General features: G+C 43.4%; 1 protein-coding gene across 2 annotated transcripts; it reads right to left on the reverse strand.

Annotated features, from left to right (window-relative positions):
* Nucleotides 1-13937: 13937 nt before the first annotated feature.
* On the reverse strand, nt 13938-23354 carry ebp (EBP cholestenol delta-isomerase). 2 transcript variants are annotated; one of them, XM_055891093.1, is made up of 5 exons: nt 23289-23354; nt 19148-19475; nt 18912-18948; nt 14522-14652; nt 13938-14433 (listed from the first exon to the last, which is right to left on the reverse strand). In XM_055891093.1, exons 1-5 carry the CDS (start codon nt 23316-23318, stop codon nt 14219-14221), a joined length of 741 nt encoding a protein of 246 aa, XP_055747068.1. In that variant the 5' UTR covers nt 23319-23354; the 3' UTR covers nt 13938-14218. The 2 variants fall into 2 exon arrangements, with proteins under 2 accessions (XP_055747068.1, XP_055747070.1); XM_055891095.1 differs by lacking the exon at nt 23289-23354 and adding an exon at nt 23134-23282.
* Nucleotides 23355-23942: the final 588 nt, after the last annotated feature.

Genomic DNA, 23942 nt, shown 5'->3' on the forward strand with positions numbered 1-23942 from the left:
GGTGAAAAGGTAGGAAAACTGACAGTCAATTGAAATCTAGAGAAACAGATCGGCAAGTAGGTGGAATCAGAAATAAGACAGGCAAGCTGATTACCAACCATAAAGAATAGATCAATATATTTTCAGACTTCTATCAGGAACTTTATACTTCAGACGGTCCTTTAGATAAGCAGAAAGCAGAGGCACAGAGGCACAGAAAGCAGAATCTGAACCTTCCTAAACTAACCGAGGAAGACAGGAATTGGCTTGACCGCCCTATTACTTTGGAGGAATTGACAGAAACTATAAGACAAGCACCCAGTGTTAAAACTCCAGGGTTGGATGGGATACCCATTGATTTATATAAAAATTGCAGAGCAGCTTAGCCCTGAGATATTGAAATCATTGAACACATCGATCGACACAGGTGAGCTCCCACCTTCTATGAGTGATGCAGTAATCACCATAATCCTCCGATAGGGAAAGGATTCCCATGAGTAATGTTTACAAAACTTCTGGCCATGAGGGTGAATCAAATCATTAAGAAAATCATTCAATCCAGATCAGGTGTGATTTGTGAAAGGCAGAACTTCATCTGATAATCTTAGACGCCTGCATGTCATCTGGAAGGCTAAAGAGTTGGATACTTCAGTGGCAGCCTTATCCGTAGACGCAGAGAAAGCCTTTGATAGGGTGGGCTGGGACTATCTGCATTATACTATAAATACATTTGGATTTGGACAGGGCTTTCAGAATAGTATTAAACTTATGTACAACGACCCCAAATCCGTAGTAGTCACTAATGGACCACGATCATCTCCATTTTCAGTAGGATGAGGCATGAACCAAGGTCTCTCGCCCCTCCTATTTATTATAGCATTAGAACCATTAGCCGAAGCCATTAGGCTACATCAGTCAATCAAAGGAGTTAATCCCCCGAGGTAGGGAGAATGAACTACTGCTTTATGCAGATAACATATTACTACTCATATCAGACCCACAACTCTCCTTACCACCTTTACTGGACCTTGTAAATACATTCTCAGAATTATTATTTATTTTTTTCACCTTAATTTAACCAGGTAAGCTAGTTGGGAACAAGTTCTCATTTACAACTGCGACCTGGCCAAGATAAAGCAAAGCAGTGCGACAAAAACAACAACACAGAGTTACACATGGAATAAACAAGCGTACAGTCAATAACACAATAGAAGAAAAAAAAGAAAGTCTATATACAGTGTGTGCAAATGGCATGAGGAGGTAAGGCAATAAATAGGCCATAGTAGCGAAGTAATTACAATTTAGCAGATTAACACGGGAGTGATAGATGAGCAGATGATGATGAGCAGATGATGGTGTGTAAGTATTGATACTGGTGTGCAAAAGAGCAGCAAAGTAAATAAAAACAATATGGGGATGAGGTAGGTAGATTGGGTGGGATATTTACAGATGGACTATGTACAGCTGCAGCGATCGGTATCAGATATCGGGCTGTAAAGTTAACTGGACCAAATCTGAAGTAATGCCCCTGTCAAAACATTGTCTGAGAAATTACCTCAGCTGGAGGTTTCAATGTGTCCCTAAAAACTTTAGGTATTTGGGGATCACGTTAAATCCTGGTCTAGAGAACATGATTTCTGAAAACCTTGACCCACTATTGAACAAAATTCAACTCCAGTTTAAAACCTCTTTGGGCTCAAATCCCTTTAACTTCTTGTGGCTGCAGGGGCAGTATTGAGTAGCTTGGATAAAAGGTGCACAGAGGTGCCCAGAGTAAACGGCCTGCTCCTCAGTCACAGTTGCTAATATATGCATATTATTATTCGTATTGGATAGAAAACACTCTGAAGTTTCTAAAACTGTTTGAATTATGTCAGTCTGTATAACAGAACTCATATGGCAGGCAAAATCCTGAGAAAAAATCCAAACAGGAAGTGGAAATTATTAGGCTGGTCGATTTTTAACCAAGATCTCATTGAAATCACAGTGAGATATGGATGACTGTCAACAGTCTGTAGAACTTTGTCTGATGCCTCTACTGTGAAGGGGGGCCGAATGAGAGAGGAATTAGTCAAGTCTGCCATGACCTGACCATGCTCTGACCATGCACGTTCACATGAGAGGGGGCTCTGTTCCATCGCTCATCTGAAGTCAATGTAATTCTCCGGTTGGAATGTTATTCAAGATTTATGTTAACAACATTCTAAAGATTGATTCAATACATCGTTTGACATGTTTCTACTGACTGTTACTGAACTTTTGGACATTTCGTCAGCTTTTAGGGAACGCGCTTCGTGACTTTGGAATTGTTTACCAAACGCGCTCACAAAAGTAGCTAATTGGACATAAATAACGGACATTATCGAACAAATCAAGCATTTATTGTGAACCTGAGATTCCTGGGAGTGCATTCTGGTGAAGATCTTTGGAGCTATCTCCAGCTTAGAGATGTTAGTAGGATGTTAGTAGGATGTTAGTAGGATGTTAGTATGATGTTAGTAGGATGTTAGTATGTTAAGGTAGGAAAAAACAACAACACATTCTTAGTACATTATGATATAAGTGTCAAGATAGAAATCCTATGCAAATTACCACCGCAGGGCTTATGCAGTTGAAGTCGGAAGTTTACATACAGTCGTGGCCAAAAGTTTTGAGAATGACACAAATATACATTTTCACAAAGTTTGCTGCTTCAGTGTCTTTAGATATTTTTGTCAGATGTTACTATGGAATACTGAAGTATAATTACAAGCATTTCATAAGTGTCAAAGGCTTTTATTGACAATTACATGAAGTTGATGCAAAGAGTCAATATTTGCAGTGTTGACCCTTCTTTTTCAAGACCTCTGCAATCTGCCCTGGCATGCTGTCAATTAACTTCTGGGCCACATCCTGACTGATGGCAGCCCATTCTTGCATAATCAATGCTTGAAGTTTGTCAGAATTTGTGGGTTTTTGTTTGTCCACCTGCCTCTTGAAGATTGACCACACGTTCTCAATGGGAATAAGGTCTGGGGAGTTTCCTGGCCATGGACACAAAACATCAATGTTTTGTTCCCCGAGTCACTTAGTTATCACTTTTGCCTTAAGGCAAGGTGCTCTATCATGTTGGAAAAGATGGCGTAGCAGTCAGACGTCTTTGTCTTAGTCTTGTCATGTCCCGTGTACATATCTTTTTATATATTTTATTATCTTTATATATCTTTTTTCTTCGCATATATTTTCTATATTTTTCTTAACCCGAACAAAGTTAACATTTGTTATGCCATTGGATGAGGTAATGGTTCTGTGCTATGAAGTACCAGGAACGAGATTAGAACCTCGTCTTAGGGACCAAACTGAACGCTAATTTATAGTGAATGTTATCTGGCTAAGGGATACTCATTTCACAATTATAAAGTCCCTTTGTGAACTATTCCTAAGATCTGTGGTTCGTCATGTTAGTTGAGAGGGGTGTATCTTGGCTATAAAAGATCTTTGTATTTTTCTGTTGTCACTTTCAATGGTTCATTAGAGATGGCGCATCATTGAAAGTCAAATGCTATTGCAAAGCTCTTATTATTAAAGATGTAGTTTAAGTATAACTCTGACTGGTGTGTGAAGTTTGTAACTCTCCTCAAGCAGAAATAAGCCACCACAGACCTCACCTGGTTTAATTGATGTCTCTAGAGACAATGCCTCTCTCATCGTCACTCATTGCATAGGTTTACCTCCACAGTATTCACATCCTACCATACCTTTGTCTGTACATTATGCATTGAATCTATTCTACCGCGCCCAGAAACCTGCTCCTTTTACTCTGTCCAGAACGTACTAGACGACCAGTTCTTATAGCCCTTAGCCGTACCCTTATCCTACTCCTCCTCTGTTCCTCTGGTGATGTAGAGGTTAACCCAGTCCCTGCAGTGCCTAGCTCCACTCCTACTCCCCAGGCCCTCTCATTTGTTGACTTCTGTAATCGTAAAAGCCTTGGTTTCATGCATGTTAACATCAGAAGCCTCCTCCCTAAGTTTGTTTTATTCACCGCTCAGCACACTCTGCCATCCCGGATGTCCTAGCCATGTCTGAATCCTGGCTTAGGAAGGCCACCAAAAACCCAGAAATGTCCATTACTAACTATAACATTTTCCGACAAGATAGAACTACCAAAGGGGGCGGAGTGGCAATCTACTTCAGAAATAGCCAGCAGAGTTCTGTCATACTATCCAGGTCTGTGCCCAAACAATTTGAGCTTCTACTTTTAAAAATCCACCTTTCCAGAAACAAGTCTCTCACTTTTGCCGCTTGCTTTTGACCACCTTCTGTCCCCAGCTGTGCCCTGGACACCATATGTGAATTGATTGCCCCCATCTATCTTCAGAGCTCGTGCTGTTAGGTGACCTAAACTGGGACATGCTTAACACCCCGGCCATCCTACAATCTAAATTTGATGCCCTCAATCTCACACAAATTATCAATGAACCTACCAGGTACAACCCCAAATCTGTAAACCCGGGTATCCTAGAAGGATATTGACCTCGTTCCGTCAGTAGAAGATACCTGGATAATCTTTAAAAGTGCTTTCCTCACAATCTAAAATAAGCATGCACCATGATTTTTTTTTTAACCAGGAACAGATATAGCCCGTGCTTCACTCCAGACCTGACTGCCCTTGATCAGCACAAAAACATCCTGTGGCGTACGGCATTAGCATCAAATAACCCCCGTGATATGCAACTTTTCAGGGAAGTTAGGAACCAATGTACACAGGCAGTTAGGAATGCAAAGGCTAGCTTTTTCAAACAGAAATTTGCATCCTGCAGCACAAACTCCAAAAAGTTCTGGGACACTGTAAAGTCTATGGAGAATAAGAGCACCACCCTCCCAGCTGCCCACTGCACTGAGGCTAGGTAACACTGTCACCACCGATAAATCAACAATATTTGAGAATTTCAATAAGCATTTTTCTACGGCTGGCCATGCTTTCCACCTGGCCCCCCCTACCCTGGTCAACACCCCTGCACCCCCCACAGTAACTCGCCCAATCCTCCCCCATTTCTCCTTCACCCAAATCCAGATAGCTGATGTTCTGAAAGAGCTGCAAAATCTGGACCCCTGCAAATCAGCAGGGCTAGACCATCTGGACCCTCTCTTTCGAAATTGTTGTAACCCCTTTTACTAGCTTGTTCAACCTTTCGTATCGTCTGAGATCACCAAAAATTGGAAAGCTGTTGCGGTCATCCTCCTCTTCAAAGGGGGAAACACTCTAGACCCAAACTGCTACCTATATCTATCCTACCCTGCCTTTCTAAGGTCATCGAACGCCAAGTTAACAAATAGATCACCGACCATCCCACCGTACCTTCTCCGCTATGCAATCTGGTTTCCGAGCTGGTCATGGGTGCACCTCAGCCACGCTCAAGGTCCTAAACGATATCATAACCGCCATCGATAAGAAACAATACTGTGCAGCTGTATTCATCGACCTGGCCAAGGCTTTCGACTCTGTCAATCACCACATTCTTATCGGCAGACTCAACAACCTTGGTTTCTCAAATGACTGCCTCGCCTGGTTCACCAACTACTTCTCAGACGGAGTTCAGTGTGTCAAATCGGAGGGCCTGTTGTCCGGACTTCTGGCAGTCTCTATGGGGGTGCCACAGGGTTCAATTCTCGGGCCGACTATTTTCTCTATATACATCAATAATGTCGCTCTTGCTGCTGGTGATTCTCTGATCCACCTCTACGCAGACGACACCATTCTGTATACTTCTGGCCCTTCTTTGGACACCGTGTTAACAAACCTCCAGACGAGCTTCAATGCCATTCAACTCTCCTTCCATGGCCTCCAACTGCTCTTAAATGCAAGTAAAACTAAATAAATGCTCTTCAACCGATCGCTGCCTGCACCTGCCCCACCTTTATTTTTCTATCTTTTTGGGGGGGCTTTTACACCTTTTTCTCCCCAATTTCGTGGTTTCCAATTGGTAGTTACAGTCTTGTCTCATCGCTGCAACTCCCGTATGGACCCGGGAGAGGCGAAGGTCGAGAGCAATGCGTCCTCCGAAACACGACCTAACCAAGCAGCACTGCTTCTTGACACAATGCCCACTTAACCCGGAAGCCAGCCACACCAATGTGTCAGAGGAAACACCGTACACCTGGCGACCATGTCAGCGTGCATGCGCCCGGGCCCGCCACAGGGGTCACTAGAGCGCGATGGGTGCTTCCTGGGTGTATATTCATGTCTGTCAAGTTATTGTTTAATGCTAAATGTAATTAAATTGAATTGTTGTTATATCGTGAAAGGAAACAATAAAAACTATAATTACAACAAAGAAAAAGCCAACTGTAAGTCCTGAAAAGCCTTCTCAATATTAGATGCGCTTGAATAAATAAATGTGTCATCAGCATACAGATGGAGATTTGCAGTCAAGTCTTACCCTATATCATTTATATCCAGTGTAAAAAGGATCGGATCTAAAATTGATCCATTTGTAAGCCTTCTAAACTCAGATTTCATACCCTCCTGTGCTACACACTGTGTTCTGTCAGAAAGGTCATTTTGAAACCAATCCAATGCACCAACACTTAAACCAACCTTTTTTTTGTCTATACAACAGCAGGGCATGGTCAACAGTGTTGAAGAACTTTGATAAGTTAATAAAAAGTGAAACATAGTGATTTTTCTTGTCCTGAGCATCTAGAATATCACCTACAACGTTACTGCAGTAATTGTATTATGCTTGGCTCTAAAACCTGACTGGAATTGAGATAAAACTGAGTTATTATTAAAAAAAAGTATTTGAACTGTGAGTTCACCAGGTTTTCCAAAACTTTTGCCAGTGCAGACAGTTTAGATATGGGCCGATAGTTATCCAACTGGGACGGATCGCCACCCTTATGTAAAGGCGTGAAATAGAATGGACCTCCACCCTTATGTAAAGGCGTGAAATAGAATGGACCTCCACCCTTATGTAAAGGCGTGAAATAGGCTGGACCTCCACCCTTATGTAAAGGCGTGAAATAGGCTGGATCTCCACCCTTATGTAAAGGCTTTCCAGACTTTTGGAACCGTATTATTCGCCCATTAAATATGTAATATATGAGGAGAGGGGCAGCAATGATCTCTGCACCAATTTGTTTTAAATAAGGGTTTATTTCATCCGGGCCTTCCGCTTTCTTAATATCAATAGATTAGACTGCCTTTACAACTTCTGAAATCTCTCGGTAAAATGAAATAGATGAACCGTAGGCCGGCATGCAGCAGTTTCCTTCACAGCCTCATTCTTAGGAAGGAGTTCATTATCAAATAAATGCAAATCTTTAGCAAAATGCTCATTAAACATGTCAAGCAGTTTATACTCGTCAGTCACATCCATTGAATTTGAGGTCAATTTCAGCAGAAGACCAGAGGAGTTTGTGTTAGCATTCATAGATTTAATGGTTTTCCATAATTTCGTCGGGTTATTGTGGTTAGCCTCTGTAATAGAAGCTAGATTTGCATTTCCGTATTAACAGGGTGCACTTATTTCTCAGTGCCCTGAATAACTGCCATTCAGTCTGGGAATTACCCTTTCTGACTTTGACCCATTGTATTTCGTTTATGGATCAAATCAGATAATTCCCCTGTAAACCAGGGATTGTCTCTACCTCTTACCCCGTACTTTTTGAGAGGGGCATCATAGATAGTAGAAAACATCATGAAAATAGGAGATATCTGGAATAAGGGCACTCCTATCCCAGTTGCATGCAGGAATGCCTGCTCACAGAACTGCCTAAAATGATGTTTGACTATTGTTGGATTGACATTTTGAACATTGAGATATTAAAGACATGATAGATCAGACGCATAGTATATTAAGGAGTGAAAGAGACAGGGTCTCTGTAGAAAGACAGATAGCTGTGGAATGTGTTTGGTGACAAGAGGAGAGCAACGTGTTGATACAGGGGAGACAGATGGACATCTGTGGATTAGATGAAGGAGGGGTTGAGGTCAAGAAGTGAGGACAGATTCTCTCAAGAGTGTAATAAATAAGGGTTTGGAATCCTGTTACCCTCTTTACTCTCTTCCTGTAGAACCATAAAATGTAAGGATTGGAGAGAAGGAGGAGTGTCTTAAGTGGGAAATATATATCTGGATGGGAGAAATGTTTAGCTGTCTGAATTACAGCTGTACGGAACCTTTGGGAAGAATTAACCTCTCTGGGATATTCGGGACGGTAGCGTCCCACCTCAACAACAGCCAGTGAAAGTGCAGGGCGCCAAATTCAAAACAACAGAAATCCCAGACTTAAAATTCCTCAAACATACAAGTATTTCACACCATTTTAAAGATAAACTTGTTGTAAATCCAGCCACAGTGTCCGATTTCAAAAAGGCTTTACGACGAAAGCACACCAAATGATTATGTTAGGTATGAGCCAAGTCACAGAAAAAGACAGCCATTTTTCCAGCCAAAGAGAGGAGTCACAAAAAGCAGAAATATAAATAAAATTAATCACTAACCTTTGATGATCCTCATCAGATGACACTCATAGGACTTCATGCTACACAATACATGTATGTTTTGTTCGATAAAGTTCATATTTATATCCAAAAATCTGTTTACATTGGCACGTTATGTTGCTAAAAGATACAAGTGTTATGCTTGGAATTATAGATCCACTTCTCCTTAATGCAACCGCTGTGTCAGATTTCAAAAAAGCTTTACCGAAAAAGCATACCATGCAATAATCTGAGTACAGCGCTCAGACAACAAATCAAGCCATACAGATATCGGCCATGTTGTGGAGTCAACAAAGTCAGAAATAGCATTATAAATATTCACTTACCTTTGATGATCTTCATCAGAATGCACTCCCAGGAATCCCAGTTCCATAATAAATGTTTGATTTGTTTGATAAAGTCCATCATTTATGTCCAAATACCTTCTTTTTGTTTGCGCGTTTAGTACACAATCAAAACTCACGACGCACGGGCAAGTCCAGGTGAAAGTTCAGCCAATGAGCGATGAGTTTAGGTGAATATTTCCTGATCCATAGCCAATGAGCCTGGGTTTGGGTGAATGTTTCCTGATCCATAGCCAATTGGTCTGGGTTTAGGTGAATGTTTCCTGAACCATAGCCAATGGGCCTGGGTTTAGGTGAATGTTTCCTGATCCATAGCCAATGGGCCTGGGTTTAGGTGAATGTTTCCTGAACCATAGCCAATGGGCCTGGGTTTAGGTGAATGTTTCCTGATCCATAGCCAATGGGCCTGGGTTTAGGTGAATGTTTCCTGATCCATAGCCAATGGGCCTGGGTTTAGGTGAATGTTTCCTGATCCATAGCCAATGGGCCTGGGTTTAGGTGAATGTTTCCTGATCCATAGCCAATGGGCCTGGGTTTAGGTGAATGTTTCCTGATCCATAGCCAATGGGCCTGGGTTTAGGTGAATGTTTCCTGATCCATAGCCAATGGGCCTGGGTTTGGGTGAATGTTTCCTGATCCATAGCCAATGGGCCTGGGTTTAGGTGAATGTTTCCTGATCCATAGCCAATGGGCCTGGGTTTAGGTGAATGTTTCCTGATCCATAGCCAATGGGCCTGGGTTTAGGTGAATGTTTCCTGATCCATAGCCAATGGGCCTGGGTTTGGGTGAATGTTTCCTGATCCATAGCCAATGGGCCTGGGTTTAGGTGAATGTTTCCTGATCCATAGCCAATGGGCCTGGGTTTAGGTGAATGTTTCCTGATCCATAGCCAATGGGCCTGGGTTTAGGTGAATGTTTCCTGATCCATAGCCAATGGGCCTGGGTTTAGGTGAATGTTTCCTGATCCATAGCCAATGGGCCTGGGTTTGGGTGAATGTTTCCTGATCCATAGCCAATGGGCCTGGGTTTGGGTGAATGTTTCCTGATCCATAGCCAATGGGCCTGGGTTTAGGTGAATGTTTCCTGATCCATAGCCAATGGGCCTGGGTTTAGGTGAATGTTTCCTGATCCATAGCCAATGGGCCTGGGTTTAGGTGAATGTTTCCTGATCCATAGCCAATGGGCCTGGGTTTGGGTGAATGTTTCCTGATCCATAGCCAATGGGCCTGGGTTTAGGTGAATGTTTCCTGACACCAAAAATAGAACAATAATAAAACACATTGATTTGTTACTTCTTAAAATCGCTCTGCACTTAGATGACATAAAAAAATCCAAACTACAGTCATCTGATACAACAAACACAGTTTTTAGCCAGACCAAACCCTGTAAATGAGAAATGTTTAAAACCATGTCTCAGTAGGAGTCAAATGGTAACACAATCAGATCCCTCTGAAAGACAAAAGCTGCTATACCATCAGTCAAAGTAGGGTTTAGCGGTATCTCTGGGGTAAGGATATGAGATTGTTTTTGATAACTAAGACTATGCAATGAGCCATAACCCATGTAGGCAGCAATTAAAACCATTTGTACAAAAATACCCATTTTAACCACCGAGTCAAACAATTAACTAAAACAAATTAAAATATGCTGAGTCAGTCTTTTGAAACCTTAAATGCCCTAAAACTGTTCATCTGTAGCCTACAGGTGTAGTAGAGTTAGAAACCAAGTGTGTGCCTGAGCGTTGCAGGCTTAGTTGAAACACGGTGCATTCAACAGCCGCTGCAGGAATGTGCTGACAGGGATTTCTCCCAGTGTGTGGATCTGGTCAATGCGCCCAGTCGCCTTGCAGTAGGCTACCGCACAGTGAGGCAGCAGCGGACCAAGCAGACCGGCCAATCACAGGTGGCGAGTCCACCTAGCGGGGGTATCCTGGGTTAGGAAGCCCAGTCCATATAGAGGTTATGTCACACGTGTCTAGATAGTCAGTCACAGCACAGATACTCTCTTGGCTTTCAGGGAGGGCACCACACCGGCACTATCTCGTCATGTAGAAACCAGCAGATGTCACTACTTTACTTGCGATTTTAACGCTTTGATCCTGTAGGATTTGAGATTTATCACGGTTTTGCTAAGTAATAAAAACACTTCAAACAAACAAACAGTGTGACACAACACACTCAGCAAAAATGCCCTGCCGCCATCTTATATTTTATTAAAACATATAGGCCACATCCACTCAACAAATCCACAATGTTATGACGTTATCCTGTTGGTGAGGTTTTTGACCCCGACAAATACCTTTCCCCCTTTTCTCTCTCTACTCTACAGAATGGACTCTTGGAAAGCCCTTTGTTAACATAGAGAGAGTATGGTAACATCAAAAGGTTGGGAACGGAACAATATTTCGGTAATCCAACCAATTGAAAGTATCTGTTGGTACTTAAAGAATATGATGTCAGATCAGTTGTCATCTGAGACATTATTACTTATGATAGGACGACATAAACTGTATCTTGGAAAGTCTACACATTCTAGCTATCAGATTCACATGGAATTGTTGTGCAATATTACATGTTGAAATATGAAACTATTTGTGAAAATATTAAATGTAATTTTAGTTAATAAAATAAGATAATTGTTTTCATACGTAAAATATACTCAATCAGTGGCCATGCCCACATGAATAGGCATTGGTTGGAAATTATGAGCCAACCCCTTTTCTACATTTCTATAAGAGCCCCCGTTACCCAGTTCACGGCGAACTAAGCCGACCTCAGCGTGAGCTCTGGTTGCGAATGGTTGAACGACTACAACCAAACTAAATTAACATTGTGTTCCCGACAACGTGAGGACTGGTGTCCATATGTATAAAAGGGCTAATTTCAACGTGGAGGTGACACTGAAAGGATTAATTTTGACTATACCAGCCAGAATAACCCTCACCCTATCTTCATCCTTTCCATCCAGCCATTCCATGTCAAAAATAAATTGTCCATACAAAAGTTGGGGACAACAGAATTTTTCCCTTCATCGACACCTTCGGCCCTCTTAACTATGGCGAACATATGACGATAGCCAACTGAAAACGACGGTGAGAAAGAATTAGAGGTTTTCGCTGCACTGTGAAGGTCAACAGTTGAATTCAAAATCAGATGATGTCACAGCTGACATTACTGAATAAAAATACAATGCAATATTTGTATTAATGTATTCAAATAATTTGTTTGTAAATTGTCAACTATAATTTTTTTATATTGTATTTTATATTGGGTGGTTCCATTTTTGTTGTTATTGGTATGACCTGATAGTTGGTGTGAGCACCATCCTTGCTGCACTATCGTTAGCTCCACACAGCTAACCTGCAAACTTTTAAACTATTCAATCTTTCATGATGAGTTAACCGGCACATAGAATAACCAACGAGATACAGTGCATTCGGAAGGTATTCAGACCCCTTGACTTTTTCCACATTTTGTTACGTTACAGCCTTATTGTAAAATATATATATTTTTTAAATCCTCAATCTACACACATAATGACCTCATAATGAGCAAAAACAGGTTTTTAGAATAGACAATTTATTAAAAACAAAAACAAGAAATATTATTCAGACAACACTACTCAGTGTTGTTGAAGCACCTTTGGCAGCAATTACAGCCTTGAGTCTTCTTGGGTATGATGTTACAAGCTTGGCACACCTGTATTTGGGGAGTTTCTCCCATTCTTCTCTGCAGATCCTCTCAAGCTCTGTCAGGTTGGATGGGGGGGGGGCGCTGCTGCACAGCTATTTTCAGGTCTCTCCAGAGATGTTCTTTCGCGTTCTTGTCCTGAAGCCACTTCTGCGTTGTCTTGGCTGTGTGCTTAGGGTCATTGTCCTGTTGGAAGGTGAACCTTCGCCCCAGTCTGAGGTCCTGAGCGCTCTGGAGCAGGTTTTCATCGAGGATGTACTTTGCTCCATTCATCTTTCGCTCGATCCTGACTAGTCTCCCAGTCCCTGCAGCTAAAAAACATCCCCACAGCATGATGCTGCCACCACCATGCTTCACCATAGGGGTGGTGCCAGGTTTCCTCCAGATGTGACGCTTGGCATTCAGGCCAAAGAGTTAAAAATGTATTTCTTCAGACCATTGAATCTTGTTTCTCATGGACTTAGTCCTTTAGGTGCATTTTGGCAAACTCCAAGCGGGCTGTCATGTGCTTTTTACTGAGGACTGGCTTCCGTCTGGCCACTCTACCATTTGGTATTGGTAGTTTATTAGGATCCCCATTAACTGTTGCAAAAGCAGCAGCTACTCTTCCTGGGATCCACACAAAACAAGATACATAATACAGAACAAAAAACAGAACTACAAACTTTTTTTTTAAGGCACATCAATATATACACAAACTATCTAGACCATAAAGGCCTGATTGGTGGAGTGCTGCAGAGATGGTTGTCCTTCTGGGAGATTTTCCCATCTCCACAGAGGAACTCTGGAGCTCTGTTAATCACCATCAGGTTCTTGGTCACCTCCTTGACCAAAGCCCTTCACCCCAATTGCGCAGTCTGGCCAGCCAAGCTCTAGGAATAGTCTGGGTGGTTCCAAACTTCTTCCATTTAAGAATGGAGGCCACTATGTTCCTGGGCCCCTTCAATGCTGCAGAAATGTGTTGGCACCCTTCCACAGATCTGTGCCTCAACACATTCCTGTCTCGGAGCTCTACAGACAACTCCTTCAACCTCATGGCTTGGTTTTTGCGCTGCCATGCATTGTCAACTGTGGGACCTTATATAGACAGGTGTGTGCCTTTCCAAATCAAGTCTAGTCAATTGAATTTACCACAGGTGGACTCCAATCAAATTGTAGAAACATCAAGGATGATCAATGGAAACAGGATGCACCGGAGCTCAATTTCAAGTCTCACAGCAAAGGGTCTGAATACTTATGTAAATAAGGTATTTCAGTTTTTAAAAATGTATACATTTCCAAACACCTGTTTTCACTTTGTCATTATGGGGTAGTGTATGTAGATTGATGAGGAAAACTATTAATTTAATCCATTTTAGAATAAGGCTGTAACAAAGGGACGGGGTCTGAATACGCTGTACACAACAGTTAAACTAACAGATAAGAGTCAAACACCACATGTCGTCATGTGTTTAATCAGTTTAGAAAAAGGAAACATTCACATTGCATAATTCCAACAAATTATGAAAAATATTCAATACAAACCACACATACACTGTATCATGTATCTATCAACATTATTTTGTTTGGTCAGTTCACAGACATTACTATTATTAATCAGAGTTCTGTTCAACAGCGCTAAAAATATCTGCCTTTCTCCGTCTAGCTACTTTGATATCCTTTTTTTTTTTTTAATACCCCCCCCCCCACCTCTGCTGCTCTCCCACCCACCCCTGCTGATCAGTTGGTCTTCTCCTTCTGGGCGAGGTCAGTGTGTGTCTGGGCCTGCTGCAGGTGTCTCCATGCATCCAGTATGAGGACCAGAGGAATGATGATCCAGAGGACGTTCATGAAGACAAAATAGAACCAAAAGTACAGAGGATGACCCATCTGACTGTGGCTGTAACCATCACGGTGCTCAGTGTAGAAATACAGCACCGCTCCATACAGCTGACCTGGAATAAGATAATAAAATGTCATCCTTAAAAACACAGATCAGAATAAGCTCAACCCCCCCCCCAGGTACTGTATCAGTGTACCTACCAAGAGAGACAATGAGTTGCAGGACAAAGCGGCATGGTTTGTTGGCCAGGAAGGCAAACAACGTCCACAAACTCAATGGACCCCAGAACCAGGCTGTTACTGTCTCCATACACACCGTGAAGTTATCAGCTCTACACGGAGAGGGAGAGGAGAGAGTGATAGAACAGGAGGAGAGAGAGCACACTCAGCAGTTGATTGAATTGTTCTCAGACTACAGTTAGTTACTAAACAAAAATATAAACACAAAATGTAACAATTTCAAAAGATTTTACTGAGTCACAGTTCATATGAGGAAATCAGTCAATTGAAAGAAATTCATTAGGCCCTAATCTATGGATTTTGGGAATACAGATATGCATCTGTTGGTCAGACATCGTACCAAAAAATAAAAAAGTAGGGGTGTGGATTAAAAAAAATAGTGACAGTAGTGCTTTGAGCGGCTGGTCAAAGATCATATCACCTCCGACACACTCCGCCCTCTCCAATCACCTACCACCCCGACAGATCACCTGACAACGCACTGCACACTGCCCTTACCAACCTGGAGAATGCAAAAAGAATGCATATGTGAGGATGCTGTTCATCAACTACAGATCAGCCTTCAATACCATAGTGTAGCTCATTCCAAAGCTCACAGCCCTGGGTCTGAACTCCTCCCTATGCAACTGGGTCCTGGACTTCCTGACGGGCCACCCCCTGGTGGTGAAGGTAGGCAACATTACCTCCTCCACACAGGGGGGCCCTCGCCCTCGCCCTCATCCTCCGATCCAACAGGTCCCAGATGTGCTCAATGGGACTGAGATCCGGGCTCTTCGCTGGCCATGGCAGAACACTGACATTCCTGTCTTGCAGGAAATCACGCACAGAACGAGCAGTATGGCTGGTGGCATTGTCATGCTGGAGGGTCATGTGGTACCCTTCCTGCAGGCTCATCCTGACGAGGGAGGAGGATGTCTTCCCTGTAACGCACAGCGTTGAGATTGCCTGCAATAATGACAAGCTCAATCCGATGATGCTGTGACACACCCCCCAGACCATGACGGACCCTACACCTCCAAATCGATCCCGCTCCAGAGTACAGGCCTCGGTGTAACGCTCATTCCTTCGACGATAAACGTGAATCCGACCATCACCCCGGGTGAGACAAAACCGCGACTCGTCAGTGAAGAGCACTTTTTGCCAGTCCTGTCTGGTCCAGCGACGGTGGGTTTGTGCCCATAGGCAACGTTGTTGCCCGTGATGTCTGGTGAGGGCCTGCCTTACAACAGGCCTACATGCCCTCAGTCCAGCCTCTCTCAGCCTATTGCGGACAGTCTGAGCACTGATGGAGGGATTGTGTGCTCCTGGTATAACTCGGGCAGTTGTTCTTGCCATCCTGTACCTGTCCCGCAGGTGTGACGTTCGGATGTACCGATCGCTTGCAGGTGTTGTTACATGTGGTCTGCCACTGAGAGGACGATCAGCAGTCCGTCCTGTCTCCCTGTAGCGCTGTCTTTGGCGTCTCCCAGTACGGACATTGCAATTTATTGCCCTGGCCACATCTGCAGTTCTCATGCTTCCTTGCAACATGCCTAAGGCAAGTTCACGCAGGGACCCTGGGCATCTTTATTTTAGTGTTTTTTAGAGTCAGTAAAAAGGCCTCTTTAGTGTCCTAAGTTTTCATAACTGTGACCTTAATTGCCTACCGTCTGTAAGCCGTCAGTGTCTTAACGACCGTTCCACAGGTGCATGTTCAGTAATTGTTTATGGTTCATTGAACAAGCATGGGAACCCGTGTTTAAACCCTGTACAATGAAGATCTGTGATTTGGCATGGGTCCTCAGATCCTTAAAAAAGCTTCTACAGCTGCACCATCGAGAGCATCATGACTGGTTGCATCACTGCCTGGTACGGCAACTGCTCGGCCTACGACCGCAAGGCCCTAAAGAGCGTAGTGCGTACGGCCCAGTACACGTTCAGTAGGCTTATGGCTTGGGGGTAGAAGCTGTTTAGAAGCCTCTTGGACCTAGACTTGGCGCTCCGGTACCGCTTGTTGTGCGGTAGTAGAGAGAACAGTCTATGACTTGATTGACTAGAGTCTGACAATTTTTAGGGCCTTCCTCTGACACCGCCTGGTACAGAGGTCCTGGATGGCAGGAAGCATGGCCCCAGTGATGTACCGGGCCGTACGCATTACCCTCTGTAGAGCCTTGCGGTCAGAGGCCGAGCAGTTGCCATACCATGCTCCACTACAGCCCCGTCGATGAGAATGGGGGCGTGCTTGGTCCTTTTTTTCCCTGTAGTCTACAGTCATCTCCTTAGTCTTGGTTAAGTTGAGGGACAGGTTGTTGTCCTGGCAGTCTGGCAGTCTCTGACATCCTCCCTATATGCTGTCTCGTTGTTGTTGGTGATCAGGCCTACCACTGTTGTGTCATCGGCAAACTTGGTGTTGGAGTTGTGCAGTCATGAGTGAACAGGGAGTACAGGAGGGGACTGAGCACGCACCAGTGTATGGTGTTGAACGCTGAGCTGTAGTCAATGAACAGCCTTCTCACATAGGTGTTCCATTTGTCCAGGTGTGAAAGGGCAATAGAGATTATCTGTGGATCTGTTGGGGCGGTATGCAAATTGGAGCGGGTCTAGGGTTTCTGGGAAAATGGTGTTGATGTGAGCTTTTTTACATGGCAAATATTGCACTTTTACTTTCTTCTCCAACACTTTGTTTTTGCATTATTTAAACCAAATTGAACATGTTCCATTATTTATTTGAGACTAAATAGATGTTATTGATGTATTATATTAAGTTAAAATAAAAAAGTGTGCATTCAGCATTGTTGTAATTGTCATTATAAAAAAACATATAAAAATTTGGCGGATTAATTGGTATCGGCGTTAAAATCATAATCGGTCGACCTCTAGTCCAGAAGCTCTTTTCGTACATAAGAGACGGTAGCAGCAACATTATGTAGAAAATAAAGTTACAAAAAATAAATAAAACAAAATAGCACAGTTGGTTAAGAGCCCATTAAATGGCAGCCATCCTCTCCGGTGCCATCCTCTCCGGCGGTCATTCTCCCACTCAATGGTCACGCCGCTCCCCTATGGTCATTCCACCTATCTTTACTCTGCCTCCACACCAATGGACATTTATTTATTCATCACTGCTACAGTGCTCTCTCTATTATAGTTTTTATATAACCATTTTCATAACTTTATTTCCTGTATGTTAGAGCTCGGAGCCTAAGATGTTCACTGTACCCTGCAATCACACCTGCAACCCTGTAGATGTGATTATTAAAACACTGATTCTGAGTCTGTGAATCTCAGTATCTGGTGTGTCCACCATTTGCCTCACGCAGTGCGACATCTCCTTCGCATAGAGTTGATCAGGCTGTTGATTCTGGAATGTTGTCCCACTCATCAAAAGGCTGTGCTAAGTTGCTGGATATTGGTGGGAACTAGAGCACACTGTTGTACACGTCGATACAGAGCATCCCGAACATGCTCAATGGCCATTATCATGCTGAAACATGAGGTGATGGCGGCAGATGAATGGTACGACAATGGGCTTCAGGATTTCGTCACGGTATCTGTGCATTCAAATCGCCATTGATAAAATGCAATTGCGTTCGTTGCCCATACCATAACTCCACCATGGGGAACTCTGTTCACAACGTTGACATCAGTAAACCGCTCACCCACACGACACCATACACTGTCTGCCATCTGCCCGGTACAGTTGAAACCGGGATTAATCCATCTAGAGTACACTTCTCCAGTGTGCCAGTGGCCATCGAAGGTGAGCATTTGCCCACTGAAGTCTGTAACGACCCCGAACTGCAGTCAGGTCAAGACGACGAGCAGTTGAGCTTCCCTGAGACTGTTTCTGACAGTTTGTGCAGAAATTCTTCAGTTGTATCAGCTGCCTGGGTGGCTCGTCTCAGACCATCCCACAGGTGAAGAAGCTGGATGTGGAGATCCTGGGCTGGCGTGGTTATACATGGTCTGCGGTTGTGAGGCCAGTTGGACATACTGACAAATTCTCTAAAATAAATGTTGTTTTACAGTAGAGAGATGAACATTAAATTCTGGCAACAGCTCTGGTAGACATTCCTGCAGTCAGCATGACAATTGCACTCTCCCTCAACTTGTGGCATTGTGTTGTGTGACAAAACTGCACAATTTAGAGTTGCCTTTCATTGTCCCCAGCACAAGGTGCGCCTGTGTAATGATCATGCTGTTTAATCAGCTTATTGATATGGCACACCACAAATGTGTGCACAACATTTGAGAGAAATACATTTTGTGCGTATGGAAAATTTCTAGGATCTTTTATCTCAGCTAACACTTGACATGTTGCATTTATATTTTCGTACAGTATAAAAAAGAAAGCGAAAGTAAAAAAACTTACATGACATATCGGCTGTCTCCTTTGGAATACTCCTTCCCTGCGGACAATGAGAAGACAACGTTCTGTTAGTTCTGCTTGTTGTGGGTTCTCATTTCCTTTTTCTTGCAATATGAGGGTTCTAGAAGAGAATGGAGGTTCTACCGGAGGGTTCTAGTACTATGTTCTACTAGAGAGTTCTAGGTTCTAGTAGTGAATGGAGGTTCTACCATAGGGTTCCAGCACTAGGTTCAACTTACACAGCTGAGACAGGAAGCTCTGGTCTGAGGGGATGACGTCATAGTACAGAGAGAACCATCCCTCAATGACCCCGTGGATGAACGCACAGACAGCAAACCAGCAGATAGCCAGCCGCCTGCCCACCCCGAACTCCTGACCACGGCCATCCCTGGCCCACTTCCGGCCCGTCAGGACCCAGGTGGACAGCAGGAAGAGACCCGACACAGAGAAGAGGAAGGACAGGATCTCATGCATTGATCTATCGTTCGCCACGTAGCCTGGGATGGACAGGTCCCGCGGCCAATAGGGGTGGGGGACGCCAGCAGCTCGGACGGGGCTTTTCGCCATCTGCCAATCAGTGAGAGACATGTTACCAGCTGCCCCTTCATAGAGGCTAAGGCTGTGTTCCAATTCTCTATCCTTCTACTGAAGTGTGCACTCATTCACTGCCTTACATTACATTTAAAACACTATATTGGTGAAAGCGTAACTGGAGATTTAGAACCATATTGTTCACACACCAGTTTCAACAGTGAAGAGGCGACTCCGGGATGCTGCAAAGAAAAACCCATATCTCAGACTGGCCAATAAAAATAAAAGATTAAGATGGGCAAAAGAACACAGACACTGGACATCTGGGCAAAAGAACACAGACACTGGACAGAGATATGGCTTTTTCTTTGCAACTCTGCCTAGAAGGCCAGAATCCCGGAGTCGCCTCTTCACTGTTGACGTTGAGACTGGTGTTTTGCGGGTACTATTTAATGAAGCTGCCAGTTGAGGACTTGTGAGGCGTCTGTTTCTCAAACTAGACACTAATGTACTTGTCCTCTTGCTCAGTTGTGCAACGGGGCCTCGCACTCCAATTTCTATTCTGGTTAGAGAAAGTTTGCGCTGTTCTGTGAAGGGAGTAGTACACAGCGTTGTACGAGATCTTCAGTTTCTTGGAAATTTCTCGCATGGAATAGCCTTCATTTCTCAGAACAAGAATAGACTGACGAGTTTCAGAAGAAAGTTCTTTGTTTCTGGCCATTTTGAGCCTGTAATCAAACCCACAAATGCTGATGCTCCAGATACACAACTAGTCTGAAGAAACCCAGTTTTATTGCTTCTTTAAAATCAGCACAACAGTTTTCAGCTGTGCTAACATAATTTCAAAAGGGTTTTCTAATGATTAATTAGCCTTTTAAAATGATAAACTTGGATTAGCTAACACAATGTGCCATTGGAACACAGTGATGGTTGCGGATAATGGGCCTCTATATACGCCTAGGTAGATTCCATTTAAAAATATATATTTGTAAAAAAAAAATATCAGCCATTTCCAGCTACAATAGTCATTTACAACATGAACAATGTTTACACTGTATTTCTGATCAATTTGATGTTATTTTAATGGACAAAAAAAAGTGATTTTCTTTCAAAAACAAGGACATTTCTAAATGACCCCAAACATTTGAACGATAGTGTAGGTTCTGGATGTCAGGAAGCTTGGCCACTAATCTACTGGGCCGTACAGACTACCAGGCGGTGATGCAACCGTCCAGGACGCTCTCAATAGTGCAACTGGATACATTTTTGTGGATCTGGGGACCCATGCCAAATCTTTTCAGTCTCCTGAGGGGGAAAAGGTGCTGTCGTGCCCTTTTCACAACTGTCTTGGTGTGTTTGGACCATGATAGTTTGTTGGTGATGTGGACACCAATGAACTTGAAACTCTCGACCCGCTCCACTTCAGCCCCGTCGATGTTAATGCGGGCCTGTTCGGACCCTCCTTTTCCTATAGTCCACGATCAGCTCCTTTGTCTTGCTCACATTCAGGGAGAGGTTGTTGACCTGGCACCACACGGCCAGGTCTCTGACCTCCTCCCTATAGGCTGTCTCATCGTTGTCTGTGATCAGGCCTACCACTATTGTGTAATCAGTAAACTTAATGATGGTGTTGGAGTCGTGCTTGGCCATGCAGTCATGGGTGAACAGGTAGTACAGGAGGGGACTGAGCACACACCCCTGAGGGGCCCCAGTGATGAGGATCAGAGTGGCAGATGTGTTGTTGCCTACCCTCACCACCTGGGGTGGCCCATCAGGAAGTCCAGGATCCAGAGGGAGGTGTTTAGTCCCAGGGTCCTTAACTCAGTGTTGAGGATCAGCGTGGCAGATGCGTTGTTGCCTACCCTCACCACCTGGAGTGGCCCATCAGGAAGTCCAGGATCCAGTTGCAGAGGGAGGTGTTTAGTCCCAGGGTCCTTAGCTCAGTGATGAGCTTTGTGGGCACTATGGTGTTGAACGCTGAGCTATAGTCAATGACTCCCGAGTTGCACAACGGTCTAAGGCACTGTATCTCAGTGCTAGAGGCGTCAGTACATACAGCCTGGAATCGAAACAGGGTATGACAACCGGCCGTGATTGGGAGTCCCATAGGGCGGCGCACAATTGGCCTAGCATCGTCCGGGTCAGGGTTTGGCCGGGGTAGGCTGTATTTGTAAATAAGAATTTGTTCTCAACTGACTTGGCTAGTTAAATAAAAATAACAGCATTCTCACATAAGTGTTCCTTTTGTCCAAGTGGGAAAGGGCAAAACTTGTTGTTGCACATCTCACACTACAAGAGCATTGCAGATTGTGCCGATAAAATCTAAAGTTTGGAAATATCGGGACTGCTTAAAGACGAGATCGGTAGCACCCAGATTGCATCTCAGTCCCACTTACATTAAACAAGCGCCGGAGACGGTTGCGTGCCCCGAGTAAACAGACATTGGCATTTTGTCTCCGATCTCAAAAACTTGTCTGGGAAAGAAACTCTACCAAAATCGTTTAGTGAAAGTAGATGTTTTTGTTTTACTACAGAAATTACAGGGTAGCCTACTCGGCTGACACTGCCAAACAGATCATTAAGAACGACGATGTCTGATCCATATAATAGGCCAACGAGAAAGGGAGACACAAATAGAAAATGACTTCCATCTAACCTGGAGGAATGTATTGTCCAGAAACAAATAAAAAATGGCACTGACCCAATGATAAAGACCGTGAATATGCACACCTACTGGGGATATGGCCAATGTTCTCCGCTGGTGCCAATACGACAGGCTACTAGTTCACTCAATTAAGTTAAGAAATGATCACTTAAAGACAGATTGGAGTCTTTTCATCATCTCTTTACACCAACAGCCATTTGCTTTCCTAACAGTTTTTTCACCATTGTATTTTTAAATATTGCAATATGCTAGGCTGGGTCTCTCTGCTTTTCACTGACAGTCTCAACTCAATAATCATCTATTTTGGTATTTACTTTCTGGTGTAGTAGCAGATTTTGAATGATTTTATTTATTTATGTATAGACTATTTCTGGCAATTTAATTTACTTTATGGACACACCGCCCATGCCTTTTAATGTGGCATAAACACAACCAGTCATCTGATGGTCAAACAATCACTAAACCAAGCAGCTCCTGTAGACTACCCGCGCACGTCAGTCCACTCACAAAATCATTTCAGCATCCAGACCCCAACAGTGCACTATGCATCCGCAATTGGATGAATGGGGGAAAAAACATGTTACAACACACCTACGTGTATTGTAACATTAGGCTTATACCCGCCTTGACAAAATGTAAGTGTTCTCCTCAAACCACAACGCAAAGTGGGGTTTATACCACCCGGTTTCCAGTCAATTCGCACATTTTTCATGCGGCTGACATGCAGTTGTTAAATAATGCTGTAAAGCCTATATATGTTTGTTGTAATAATTGTGATAGGCTCACGCTTAACTGGAATCGCGTACTCCAACAATTTATTTTTGTAGCCGGGACGCCATACCGGACCGCATTACTTTCACCTCTGAGTTCGTACAATCGGCTTTACTGGCACATCCATTTTAACCGCTAAACTACGCGCGTACACACAGTCACCATAATTCCGTATCCAACATTCGTTCTCTGACAGTGAAAGCTGTCTTGAGTAATTTAGTTTTGTATAATTTCTCTGTGTAACGTTAACCAACTTACTGCGGAGGTAGAGATGAAGATGCTAGCTAAAGCTGAATAGAGAAGCCAAGTTCCTCAAACCTCGATTTCCAATGGGACGAACGCTCCAAGAATGAAAGATCTGACAGCAATATGAGCTAGATATTCCTACAGGTTCCACCCACTCAGCTAGCTACCTTATTCCTACTCCAATCAGGTGTAAACATAGAAGATCATTCAGACAGACTTCGGCACATCCATTTGTGGCTCGGGAATAAGGGGTTAAAAGTAGGCGGACCCTTGTGATAACATTAGCCAATCAAACAGCCAACATTATGTGCCGAAGCCACACACGTGAGATTTTAGAAACTGTCGATTGGTTAGCCGTCTCGGAACATGGATGTTGTCACAAGTCGTCGGCCAATGAAATGTATCACACACGGAAGTGTGACTAGTTACCGTCAACAAATGAATCATAACAAAGATGATGTATGAATGTCCTAAAGTACTAAAACCATATTGATAAGCTATTTTGTTAAATGCTGTAGTTTCAAAGAATATGATACGGTCGTTTATGAAAAATAAACCTCCAAATCGTGTCAGGGATTATAGAACGGGTGGCGGTGTCTATTCCACAAATCACCACCTGCTAAATCTATGAGTTGAAATGCCTATTTACTCTGTTCCATCTCACTGCGCAATCCACTGTTTTATCAGTCCAGCTAGACAAGTTATACACGTCATTTCCACTGTAAAAAAAGCATCTAGACATTGTCTCCCATTTCTTTAAGACTAGTAATTGCTTTTCAACAGCGGAATTTTGTATAATCGTTGCTGTCTGTCTCTCCGAC

The sequence above is a fragment of the Salvelinus fontinalis genome, chromosome 31 (assembly GCF_029448725.1).
Source record: "Salvelinus fontinalis isolate EN_2023a chromosome 31, ASM2944872v1, whole genome shotgun sequence".
NCBI lineage: Eukaryota > Metazoa > Chordata > Actinopteri > Salmoniformes > Salmonidae > Salvelinus > Salvelinus fontinalis.

Bases quoted from the DNA above. Each gene is read 5' to 3' on its own strand.
- ebp (XM_055891093.1), bottom strand. From the start codon at position 23,318: ATGTTTACACCTGATTGGAGTAGGAATAAG. The intron at 19,476-23,288 runs GTAGCTAGCTGA...ACTGATTGGCAG, and splicing joins CTGATTGGAGTAGGAATAAG to ATGGCGAAAAGCCCCGTCCG. The intron at 14,653-18,911 runs GTAAGTTTTTTT...CTCTCCGTGTAG, and splicing joins GGAGACAGCCGATATGTCAT to AGCTGATAACTTCACGGTGT.